Source organism: Clarias gariepinus, chromosome 17, assembly GCF_024256425.1.
Source record: "Clarias gariepinus isolate MV-2021 ecotype Netherlands chromosome 17, CGAR_prim_01v2, whole genome shotgun sequence".
Taxonomy (NCBI): Eukaryota; Metazoa; Chordata; class Actinopteri; order Siluriformes; family Clariidae; genus Clarias; species Clarias gariepinus.
In genome coordinates this window covers 19,852,543-19,865,869 of record NC_071116.1, presented here as the reverse complement: position 1 = coordinate 19,865,869, position 13,327 = coordinate 19,852,543, and the positions used below count along the sequence as shown (strand labels likewise).

Sequence of the window (13,327 nt, the reverse complement as noted above, 5' to 3'; positions counted from 1 at the left end):
GAACACTATTTGGAAGACTATTCCATACTTTTGGGGCTTTCTAAGAAAAAGCTCTGCCCCCAGCTGTAGTTTTAATAATACGCGGTACTGACAAGCAGCCTGTATCCTTTGATCGAAGTAGGCGTGGCGGATCGTAAGACACCAGCCGTTTGCTCAGGTACTGCGGCGCGAGACCATTTAATGCTTTATATGTCAAGAGTAGTATTTTAAAATCAATGCGAAATTTCACAGGGAGTCAATGCAGTGAAGATAAGATAGGGGTGATGTGCTCATATGTTCTGGTCCTAGTGAGGACTCTCGCTGCTGCATTCTGGACTAGCTGAAGCTTATTTACGCATCTAGCTGAACAACCAAACAGTAAGGCATTACAATAGTCCAACCTAGAGGTGATAAAAGCGTGAACTAGTTTTTCTGCATCGTTTAGCGACAATAAATTTCTTATGAATATCGAAGTCAGCTGTAAATTATTCCTCATTAGAACTTGGGTTTATTTTTGTAATGTAGTGCAATCCAGAAGCACTTGTCACCAGATTAATTATTCTTATTCTTAATATTAATCATACAGATGCAGTGTCGGTGTGTTAACACTTTATTATCGCTGTAATGAAGACATGTTGAGCGGTTTGTTTTAAAACATGCAGCTGTGACAGGGACACACACATGCAGCACTTACTGTACTTAGCCTTGGAGGAACAGGAAGCTCCATATGTGTGTCTTTGTCATTGTTGTTAATTATTCACTGTAATTCGCAGGTCATTATTTGTTATAATGGTTACGTATTCCAATGAATACTGACACTTGTTTAAACTGTAAGTTATCACTGAATTATTTATAGCTCATTAGAGCTTAATGAAGCAGTAGCCGAGTTTAAAAGGATGCTCACAAGGAATCATGACCGAGTTATTTAAGCATGATTCCGAATTATCGCTCTTCTCATTGTCAGTTCCTCGTGGCGTCGCGATTTTCTAGCCTTAAATAAAGCAGCATTTGTTCTTGGACTGCAGAATGTCCGATCTACTTCAAGCATTTCTTTGAGCATGAAATAATAAGAATCCTCTGATGTCTCAAATCCACCCAAGGCTCTGACTAACCATGCTTTAACATCGTGTTGCTCACACCAGATGGTCTGAGCTGCCAGTGTGGGGGTTCTGCGTGTGCTATACGCCTTGTAGAAATGACAGTGGTCACGATATAACCAATTTACACATAGATTTGATCAAATTCCTGGCAAAATGTACTTACGCTGGCAAAGCACATGCTCAGCCCTGTATCCTTAGCATTAGCGTTTGACTGTTTGGCACATTGTAAAGAGAGATACCTTCTGGGAAAGAGGGTCATTTTGGAGATGATGTGCTTCATGGATTTCCTCCGGATAATCTGGTTTCCTCGAACAATGCGAAGTCATGCAGTGTTGGTTAACTGGCCGTGTGAGAGAGATAGGTTGGTTGATCCAGGGTGTATCATGCTTTGTGCCCTAAGCTTCTTGGGATAGTAGCCAGGCCCCCTGTAAACCCTGCACAACATTGGATGGATTGGATGAATGGATGGATTTTTTTGGTTTCTCTCCATGTGCATTTATGCGAGGTTGGGTAAAGATGATTCAGGATATTGTAACATGCTAATTTGTTTAGCTGTTTTGTAAGTATGTTGTTGGAACCCATGAAAATGGCCAACCTGAATATGGAGAGCGATATCAATAAAAAACTTTCTCCATGGCTCATGAGCAGTTGTGTCCATGGCTGAGCGCTTTTTTAATTTTTAAAGACTGTTCTCTCAACTAGGTGGTTGGCCACCTTTACACTATACTTTAGAACCTAGGAGGGTGAGTAAAAAAAAAGGTTCTTTGTACACCAGTTATATTAAAATGCCTCATCAGCGATTCCGTTCAAGGCTACTGTCTCCCAAGTCATTGCTGTACATGTGGGACCTGTTTGGTCTCCTGAAAGCAGCCCTACGAGGATGAAGATTCACTTATGATGAGAAAGTGAAGACAGCGGCGCATTCCGGGCTCGCAGCTCAGCCTGAAACATTTTTATAATGAGGGAATACGAAAGCTTGTTGATGGATGGACAACATGTATTGAAAAGCAAGGAAAAATTCTGCATTTGTCTTTTCTAAAAGTTATATAAAATAAATTTTACATTTAGAGTGCGGATAATTTTTGACTCACCCTGGTATTTAAATGTCATGAAATATGTTTTGGCAGGTTACTTGAATTGGAGGAAGATAATGCAGTTCCTCCTTGTGAGTTCCCAGTCCCTGCTTGGAACACGAGTCGTTAAATAACTTCCAGTAATTCTGTAATTTTTTGATTGAATATTCATTATGTTTTATTGACTTCTGTCTTAAAATAACAATGGACAAGCTTGGACAAAAAGAATTTAAAAAAAAATGACTGACAGGTTTGGAACTAATTCTGCTCTCTGCAGAATAGTGAAACATTTCCATTTTTATGGAAGTCAGAAAAACGGTGAGGTGCATTACTCAGACTTCTCTCTAGTTATCCTGCAATTTTTTTGTCCACATATGAAACTCCCTCGCTGCTGAATTGTTTTGAATAACGACTCTGCTTCTACTTCTGCTGTCTGTGAACAACAAGGTTATTAATATAAATATTATCTTTTTTTTTTCATTTGTTCTGTGCTCAAAGCAGCAAGTTTCTTGAAGTTTAAAGTGTCTTTAAGACTCAGGAGGAGGTGGTGTGATTGTTTCCACTCCCATTGTTAATCAAGTTCAAGAAAATAAGTTTAGTGAATTATTTATACTTTCTGTCATCGTTGGAGCTGTGTGATTCCATTGATTATGCAATTTAATTAATCTTTTGTTAGTTGATTAATTTTTAATTTTCTTAATTCAGAATTGATTACCACATTTAAAAAATAAAATAAAATTTAGGTAAACATAGTCAAAAAAAATGACCACAATTTTTTGCAGAAAAAATAAACTGTATTCTGCAAATACTCACGTTTTGTAAGAGTATCGCTTCTTTTTCTTTAGACTTTAAAGTTGACTTTTAATATTCCAAAGCCTGTAATATGTAGCTACTTGAAAAATTCTGGCTTTATTGATATTGAATCGATTTGATTAAAACTATCCCAATGCCCATAAATGTAATGGAAATCCACAGTCTAGCTATGATTCAGTGCTGTAGTCATAAGTGGCAATTCCTTCCAATTATCCATCACGGTTCTTAAATGCAGACGACACCAGTGCCGGAAATGTAAAAAATGTAAATGCGAGTGCTTTTTTGCCGTGTGCTACAATCATCTGCATGTTGAGCAACACTCGAAGCCTTGGAGGAACAGCGCACTCTTGGAGTTTACACATACGCCCACTTGAAAACCTTCCCAACAATAATGCATCACTATAATGCTTGCGCCTGCAGCATCTCCGAGCCTTTTTGTTGATTTATTTGCTTGCGATAGCTCGACTATTTATTATTCGAAATGGTTTCGTAGCTGATTCGCAGTCTAGCTGCAATAATAACCCTATAAGGCTCTAAAGCAGTCTTGTGTTTTCCCTCAGCAGCTAATTGCCCTCTTCACTTGAGAACGCATGCAGCTCGATCTGCTCGACACAACAATAGCACCTCAGCGGCAGCAAACAGTCCTCCCACATGTTCTGCGCTATGCATCAACGTAGCACTGACACAGGAGATGCCTCTGCCCAAACACTGGCTCACAGCCAGAGAGTGTTATCACACTTAAGGTATTCTGGGATTTGTTTTTACATGTGTCCAAGGCAATCAAAGAAAACATCGAATGAGCCATCCATCATTTGATGGCACTGTTTAGTGCCTTAAACATTCCGTACTGGTGGAGATGCCAGAGGTAGCCCATGCAGCTTTTATGGTCACTTTGATTCCTGATTATATTCTGGCCATGCCTGTTTAGAACTTTTTAAGGCAGTTTTATTTGTACAATACTTTCAGCCGTGGAGATTTTCACAAAGCAGGTTTAGAAATCCATAATAAAAGAAATAAGTCTTGAGAAGAGCCAGAATCGAAAGAAAACTCTGTTGTTTAGACTGTTTTTATTATTATAGTTCTAGTGGCTACAGTATTTATAAGAGAAGTCATGATGATAAAAGTACTAGAAAAATAAGTAATACTGGATATCGTGGAGTTAGGGATGAACTGTAGCTGTAGAAATAGTGGTAGTATCAATAGAAGATGATAATAAGTATTAGACATATCTGTAGAAGAGCAGCTATGTGCAAAAAAAACTTGCGCTTAAACAGTGTATTAATAGAGAGTGTTTGGGCGGCCAACTTCAGCTCAAGAATCAGTATCGGGTAGCATGGTCACGCAAAGTTTTTAACACGCAAAAACATTAACACGCATTTGAGAGCACTTCAGTTTAGCGAGCACTGAGCACCGAGTCTCAGCCCATACACTTTGCTCACGAGTCCAGCTGAAATTCAAAGCACCTTGTGCATACTTTTAATGACCAAGTTTGCAGACACAACTCTGTGCACTCATTATTTAAAGGTCCCGTATGTTAATAATGTTAATATTTCTTTAACAAGTTAACTTGGGTCTCAATGGTCTCCCAAAGTGTATCGGGATATTTCATCCCTCATATAATGCATTTTTTTTTTTATAATCTCAAACCACTTTTATTTCACTCATCCTAAAAATGCACCGTTTCAGTGTTTATGGAAACAAGCTTTTGCTGAGGAACGGGGTATTCTTTGCCGACAACGCCAATATGTTGTTGTAACAAGTAACAAGTTGGAGAAGGGGATCCTATTTTATGAGGGCACAAAAATGTAATGGCTTGTTGAAGTCCCAACCAAAACACCCATCTGAATATTTAACAACTGCTAAAAGTAGGTGTTGTATAATAGGGCCACCTTTAAACACTATTCCATTCTGAATATAATAAAGTCAAAACGAGTTCACTCAACTATAAAACAAATTAACAGTTCACAACAGTTCATTAACAGTTAAGCTCCATGATGCCTCATTAAGTAATACTTAGTAGGTTAGTCATTTCCAGATGGGCATCAAAGTCTAACCAAAGATATATATATATATATATATATATATATATATATATATATATATATATATATAGTCATACTCTGTCTAAAAAATAAAAAAATCGAAAGTCCTAATTTAAATATAATTTTAAAAAATACTAATTTATTATAGCAACCAAATCAATTGTTGGAAAGACAGAGCATTTGTATGATCAGTGATAAAATCGTTGGCTCCTTGAAAATGCAAGTCTCTGTAATCTACTGTATGAATGAGGAATTTGCTATGAATATATTAATTATGCAGGCATATTTTAAGGTATATATAGCATTAAGGATTTAATGGTCTTGCCTAACGTAGTGGTTATGAATATTATTGTAAAGTCATATTATATATAATGTATAACATTATGTAAGGTGAAATATTTTATTTCTGAAAATACAAACAGATAGATAGATAGATAGATAGATAGATACTGTAGATAGATGCTTTGTTTATCCCAAAAGAAATCCCACACATCCAGTAGCAAGAATAGTGACACAATAAGCATGTACTTACAATTGCAAATCGTCGATCATGTAGAGTGTACATTTAAAAAAATAAATAAATAAGTACACACGTGGGAGGTGACCCATGCTTTCGCAGAAAAGAACGAGATGATTAGGTGCAAATGCAGCCAAAGAGGATGAATATTCCGAATAGTGCAAATTGAGATCTGCCACTGAGTTACAGGAGTTAAAAGCGACAGCCATGCAAAAAGTGAGTGCTGCAGGGCTGAGGTAATGAAAGTCAATGCAGATTTGGGTACATTTATTATGTTAAATATGACTGTGTACAGAGTCTCTTATGGAGGAGGAGGGCTTCATGTATAAATATACTTATGCTCTTGCATGTGAAATAGTTCATTCTTGTTGCCTGAGAAGACTCTTTTGTCTCTTAGAGTTTGCAGCAGGAGAACAGATGGAACAGTTGAGCCAGTAGCTCATTCTTCGTGTATCGCATATCGTCTGGCAAATGACCATGCAGCTTTAAAAAAAAAAAAGAAGAAGAAATAGAAGAATGACAACCCTGGTCGCTCTGACACTCATAGCCTTTCCATTCCGCTTTATTCCTAGTGATAACAGGGTGACCATATTTTCCTGTCTAAGCATAATTAATTAGCTCACGAGATGTCTGGACATGGCTTTGATTGCGTCCTATTGAACTGACTGGTAATTATCTTCTACCTAATTCATAATGGTCTGCTCTAGGGGTCCAAATTCTCTCTTTAAAATCTCCGGAGTGTTCACAAAGGTCTATAAAGATGGGCGTCGTTTTTTAACGGCACCGCAAGTAACGTTCTGTTTTTTTTTTTTTTTTTTTGTCCTTAACCTCCAGTCTGTGATTTGCATGCTGCTTCGATGAAATTAGTCTTGATTATTCATGGAAAATTGTGCGGCGCTGTCTCTCCCAGCTGTACATTTTCACAGATCAAGGCAAATTTCTGCTCTTAATTCCACTCCTCAAATGGGCATTGAATGATCCCCTGATGAGCCAAATTGATTTCTTTTCCCCCTCACTCATTCTCTCTCTCTCTCTCTCTCTCTCTCTCTCTCTCTTCCTCTTTCTGTAACCATTCCCTTGCAACATTCTCACCCCAAACGTTAGCACTGTCTATCCGTTAGAACAACGAGGCTGTCCCATAATTTTTAGAACCTTCACCGCAAATTACTTCCGCATGCGATGGCAGGAATTCATCTAGGGCGATAAAACCGACGCTTTATTGCAGATTTTATGGATCCGACTTTCCTTTACAGATACTCTGTACTCTGGGTGTATATTAACCTGAACGTCAAACCGTCTTCCGTGTAGTTGACTAAATCTATCAGGACGTGGCTGCCGTTGTAACAGAAGTCAAAACTCCGTCACGCTCTTCATGTGGGATTTGTCACTGGTTCAGTATGGGTGTAATTAGTTCCTGCTGTTTTGAGCATGTTGGTGTCATTTGTACTAGGATGGCCTCTTTTGTATTGCACACATCCACACAATTAACAGGATTAGTTTCTTGAATTATTGATTTTAAATTGAACGCTGAATTGAAAGCGGTGTTGGATTACACTGTATTATGTATTATGCTGCCTTATATTGTGTGTGTGTGTGTGTGTGTGTGTGTGTAGGCTTTTATATCGTTTGATTATATTACCAGTGGTTTACTCTAGCTGGCACCATTATGATGCTTATACTAAGATGGCATGATTTGGGCAAACAGATGATGTGAGAGGTGTGGAATGATGTCAGTGTGATATTTATCAACCATGGTCAATTAATAAACAAGTTGAACTGTGTAGGTTTTGTTCCCTTCTCCACCTTTCATGATAAAAATACATCTCAGTCTTTACACACTTACTCAACGTTTTGCTTGCTCGCAAACGTCTAGACCTGTTTCAACCCAAAGAGCTCTTGCGGTCATGTGATCCACAATTGAACCATTTGCCGTTCTGCCTAGCAGTCGTGCCTGCCGCGGATAACACCGCCGAGCCAAAAAAATGATGAATCGCTGCCTAAATTCACCCCCGCGGATTTTACTGAACACATGACGAGAGACCAGACACGTTGAGAAGCTTCAGGCATTGGATATTACAGACTTTTCTCAAGCACCAGCTGTTTTTTACAATAGCTTTCAGCAACCGCGCACTGGCAGATATATACAATATAGTCATATGTACATCCAGCTCGATTTACTGTATTGGTAAACTATCGTGTAAAAAACTATTGTTTTAGCATTGTTTAATCAGTGTAGATCACTCACTGTTATTAAACACATCGGTTTCTTCCTACCTCAACATCCACCTGTCACTCTGCCATCTGTGCTGTCTGACGAGTGACTGAGGTCACTGCACACACACTCACACTGGTGTGTTTACAGTCGCATGTAAGACCAGTATGATTTTTTTTTAAATGAAGAAAAAAAAAGATGGAAGCTTCCAGGAAACAATTTACCATTAAAAAGCTTGATAGCGCTAATGACGAAAATAACAAGGGCCCTGATCATATTTAACCTCTGCATCTACACTAAATATACATACATAACACTACACTTATAGTACTGTAAGTATTTGCCCCCTTCTAGTTGTGGTGTGTGTGTGGTTTAATATTACACAAAAATAACCTGAGTACATACAAAATGACATATATACAATATACAATATTTATCATTTTTGTAAATCAGCCTGAACTGAAGTGAACTTTAGTTTATAAATGGAAACGATATTGGTTTTGTTACTTCGGTTCATTATTACGCAGAGCTAATAGTTATAGCAAGTGATTATAAGATTATAAAACCCGGCAGCTTCAGCTTTAAAAAAAAAAATGATGTGCAGTTGCGTTTCATCTGGCTGTTTATTCTGACAGACACAGACCCTTCAGGGGTCTCAATGTAAATGATGGCGCCTTCAGAGGGAGTAGGGTGTAGTGATGATTATTTATAATAGTGACGAACAGTGACGATCATGATTCTGTTAAGCATTTACAGCACCGCTATCAGTAACGAATTTTAATTCGTCCTCTTATCGTTGGTCTTTATGGGATGTTGGTGGTGGAAGTTCACATTGCAATAATAATAATAATTATAATGAGGGCGAGTCACAATTCATTTTAATTAACTTTCAGAAAGGAAAAATCCTAAATGTTTCGACATAATTTCCTTGCTTTGTCAACAATCCATCAACAAGCGTTCCTATTCCCCTCAGTAAAAAAAAATGTGCACATTACTTTTCCTTGGTGCAAATCATAAGTAAGGCATCCATTTTTGCTTGCAGTTATAAATTAACTGATGTAACATGGGAACTGAGGAGACAGTAGCAATGAGTGGAAAGCGCTGACAAAACAGTATAGCCAACAGAATTTTCAACATAACTGGAATACAGTTCTGACCTCGCTCCAAGCCATTTTCACATTGCCACTAAAGGAATTCCTGGAAGGCCAACGTTTCAGTTAGGAAGCAGGTGTGAATGTGTACTGAGAAGACTTTCAACCTAGAAGGTGTCTAAGCACTAGTGAAACACTGGGATACGTGTATTAGTGTAGCGGTGGATTATATAGAGAAATAAACTGGGTTCTCTTATTCTGCACAATCAAAAGTCCCGGTTTGACTCGGACGCCCTTCATAGTCTGTTTTACATAGTGCCTCCGTTGAGTGCTCTTCTGTAACATCCTAAGGGGTCTATGCACCACCATGTCATCCATCTGTGCTCCCTCCTGTGCGCTCGTCCGTTCTGCTGACTTAAATCTCACCGTGTGCACATTAATAAGCCTCACGAGTGCTGCGCTGTCACTGTTCCGACTAAAACCGAATCTCTCCTCAGCATTGGCTTAATCAAGAAGGGGAGGAAGCTGCTCCTCCCTTCTCTTTTCTTTTTACTCCCTCCCTCCTTCTTTTCTCTCTCTCTCTCTCTCTCTCTCTCTCTCTCTCTCTCTCTCTCTCTCTCAAACTCCCAGTCACTGTAGTGTTGCTTCCAGGGGAACGGCAGCTCTGAATCCAAACACTTGTGGACGTGATGCTGGAGAGGGCAGTGCCTTTGCTGTTTTGAAGCGAGGAGTCGCATCAGCGTGTTTTGTGTGTGCGTGCGCGTGTGTGCCGAGTGCAGTTGCTCCCACGTTTTCTCTCCACTGTTCCTCTGCTCCTTTAGTTTTTTTCCTCTTTCCTCCCCTTTTGCTCTCACGTCTGCTGGAACGTGTAGCTTCTTGTCTCGTCTGTCTGTCTCTCGTGCGTCTCGTGTCGAGGAGATGATCGGGGTAAACAGCGTTCAGGGCACGGGGAAGGTGCGCATGCGGGCCAGCGGTTCGGTCAAGTACAGCAGGGAGGAGTCGGTCCGGCGGCAGCCCCAGCACCAGCACCGCTCCAAATCCCTGAAAATGTCCAACTCTACCGAATTCACCACCGTGCAGCCCAAGAAGGACAAGGTAAAAAGAGTGAAGTGTGCAGTGAGTCCGAGCCTGCTGGGTTTCTTAAGTGCCTGAGATTTACTGTAGGAGCTGCTTTAAAAGTGAATGAGCTTTCTTTCTTGCTTTTTTTGTCACTATTAAATTAGCTACTACTTTTAAATTAGCGGTGTTTTGTATCACACACGTAACAGTTTAGTTGCTGGAAATTCTTTCCCCCCAGTTTGAGTAAATTGAACCTCCAAGCAGTGATTGTCTTAAGTTGATGGATGGCTCTGACTGTGACTCTCTCTCTCCTTTTTGTTTTTTTTACTTCGGGCAGTAAAAGAACACATCAGTGTGTTCATGATTGTCTGACATCTTGCTTTTCCAATGCTCTGATAATCCCCCTTGCCTTTGGCACACTCTGACACCCCCCTCTCCCTTTTCACCCGCGTGTCTCATTTAATTAACGGCGACACCAGACGTGTAGTTTCACTAACACTGTATGCTCACCTGTTCTCCACTCAGCCTCCCACTCCTCCTGCAACACCTCCGCGTGCTCTTAGTGCCACTTGGTGTGTGTGTGTGCTTTCTTACAACCAGAGTCTCGATACGATGCCTTCAAATGCACCTTGTAAAATGGAAATCTGTTGTGCATGAATGTGTGTGTGTGTGTGTGCTGGAATGTACTGAACCTGTGGCGGTTTTTAAATAGGTTCAATATCGAGGTGCATGGAACTGCTTGTGATTATACAATTGCACATGAGCAAGAGGAGATAGTAATATAATGATTTTTAACAGTTCTATCCTTTTGTACAAATTCATTTTCTTAAATTTTACATTACAGTCTTATTTTAAAAAGGATATTAGAATACTCAAGCGAACACATCAGAGCAGGTTCTTTCTGAATTTTTTTTTTTAACGTCCGCTTTTTTCTTTTCATAGTAGATCTCGCTGATCTCTTTTTGCGTCACGCAGGGTTTCGTCCTCGGTCTACGTCTCCTGCTGCCACTTGTCGATGCTAATGATGACCAGAAGAGGGGGTTAAACATACAGTAATGATTAAGCACAGCCACAGTGAAGTTGCTCTTGCAATAAATCAGATTTTGGTGCTTTTAAAGGAGAAAAAAAAAATGATTTCTGAATGTGTCAGTTAGGTGTTCATATTTGGGGTTCTTGTTTTCAGCAGTTTTTAAATGGTTTGCACTTATTCGAATTATTTTAATACATTATCTAGTGCTATTATGTTAGCTGTCAAGGCTTAGCAGTGCCTTGGAACTTTTTGTCCTGATATGTAAAGGAAATGTTTGCAGCGTTTACATTATGCACAAGGTAAACATAACTGCATTCCTACTAGGGATGGGAATCACCAGGGATCGCCTGGTACGATATTATCGCGATACCTTAATTTGTATTGCGATTCTTCATGTACCTGGATTTTAGAAATATCCCAATAAAACAAATCATTTGCTCCTGCTACACAGAATAGTTTCACAATGCAAACATATAAAATGAAAATCAAATAAAAACATCGATTTGCATAAAAGAATATGCAATACATGACTGAATTGCTAAATGAATTGTTAGTCAGTGTATATAGTGTTAGCGTAGTCTTGTATTGTATATGATATAATAAATCTCGATAAAAAAAATAACAGTCAATCATACGCATCTGTGAGCGGATAGTAGATAGTGTTACGCCACTCCTTACGGTGTGTGAGCAGCAGTTGGTTGCAGTGATGTATATACAGTCAGAGGAAGCATGTGAATGCTTTCCCATAGTGACGGGTGGAAATGTTCAGGAGAAAAGAAAGGAAGAAACATCTCATCAGTCATAGAGTTCTTAGTAATATAAATACTTGATCTTGCCCAACTTTTCAGGACATTACCTACAGTTTTTCAGCAGTTTAAAATCCAAAACATGGGACTGCAGTTTCCACTTGCTGAATCTATAGTATGAACAAATAAAATAATAATCAGTATTAGATACACGGTAGGTCTAGAACTAAGCGTAGTAAATCACACGAAATTCTTTTTAAAACATCAGCCATATTAATAATCACCAAAACAAACTATAAGATTAATTCCAATGAGGCTGTGTCTTAAATCGCAACTTTTCCCTATGTAGTGTGCTAATTAAGAAGCGTCTGATTTTCGGTTATTTTAAGAGGGAAATATGGGGTAGGACATCATTTAGGACATGGTTGTTATTTTCAAGTTTTCGTATGTTGCGGTTTTAGTGACTGAGAGACAGTGTCTTCCCATAATGCACCTTTTGTTAATGGCTGGGGATGAGTTTACAAAGCCAGAGGGATTTTATTTTGTTGCTATCTGTGTGCCATCAGTCAGGCCCGGCTAAGGGATTTATTGCTGAGGGGTTCATTGTTAGTAGAAATAGGCTTTTGATTAGCAGGCTTGCTGGTGGACAATATACTTGATCGAGAAGCACTCCTTCGAATACAAATAAAAAAAACACAAGTTTGGGGTATTCCATAGGTGTTGCTTTTTCTCCTCAGTGCTCACAAAGCATTAATACTGTACATCAGCTACATCAGAATGGACGGGTCTCAATTTATGGCTCGCAAATGGACCGAGGATGGTAGTGTCCTTCAAAATGGAAACAAAAAAAATGATATCCGAATTATGTCAAACTCTTCATGCACCAGTGTAACAGAGAACGAATCTCCGCGGTCATCATAAGTGCACTGGCAGGGTGGATGCATTGCCACAATTAGATTTAAAGTCACTAGATGCTCCTGCGTAGCTCAAATATAGCTCACTATTTTGGTACAGTTACACAACACCGTGTTGTGAGGTTCGAGCCTGTGCACGTCTTCACTTTGCGAGCCCACAACAAAGAACCGAAAGAGGTTCACTGGAGAGACACCGGACTCATGATTCAAAAAGGAAGTGGGTGAGGAAGCCGCGAGACGAGAACACCCTGAGCATCACACTTCACGGCTGGAGCGATCTGTTAATGGCAGGGGGCGAGAAACGTATGCAGCCGCGTAGCACACGTAATCCCCAGCCTTTGTTCAGTGGAACCGAAATACCGTTCTCTCTCGGGTAAATCATTAAACACTTCGTACGCGTGAGAAAATGTGAAAAGGCACACAGCCAATCTGTGAACAGTCAAATAGTAAATAATATGAGCAGCTGTGTTAAATGTCATACTGATTTCCGTCTCTCTCTCCCTTTGTTTCCCTGCAGGCATTGTACAACTCAATCAAAAACGAGAAGCTGGAATGGGCAATGTACGTATCTGTTTATTTATTCATTCATTCATTCATTTATTTATTTATTTATTTACACTGCATTTATGATATGACTAGAAATGTAAGAAAAAAAACACAACAGGCTTTGCTGGTATAGTGCTGGAGTATTTTATTCTTATGATGTCACAGCAGTTTGCCAAGGATGACTTTTCTTTAAATAATGAAAGAA

The 13,327-nt window shown here is 39.3% G+C and overlaps 1 protein-coding gene across 8 annotated transcripts in view; it reads left to right on the top strand.

Annotated features, from left to right (window-relative positions):
- The window catches only part of psd3l (pleckstrin and Sec7 domain containing 3, like), a 139,902-nt gene that overhangs the window by 99,504 nt on the left and 27,071 nt on the right, over positions 1 to 13,327 (top strand). For 7 of the 8 annotated variants that reach the window (XM_053515913.1, XM_053515912.1, XM_053515914.1 and 4 more), the window contains one exon: positions 13,094 to 13,137. In XM_053515913.1, the coding sequence (XP_053371888.1) occupies positions 13,094 to 13,137 (44 nt within the window). Of the gene's footprint in view, positions 1 to 9,486; positions 9,923 to 13,093; positions 13,138 to 13,327 lie in introns of those variants that run through there. The other variant, XM_053515919.1, reaches the window with a different exon arrangement.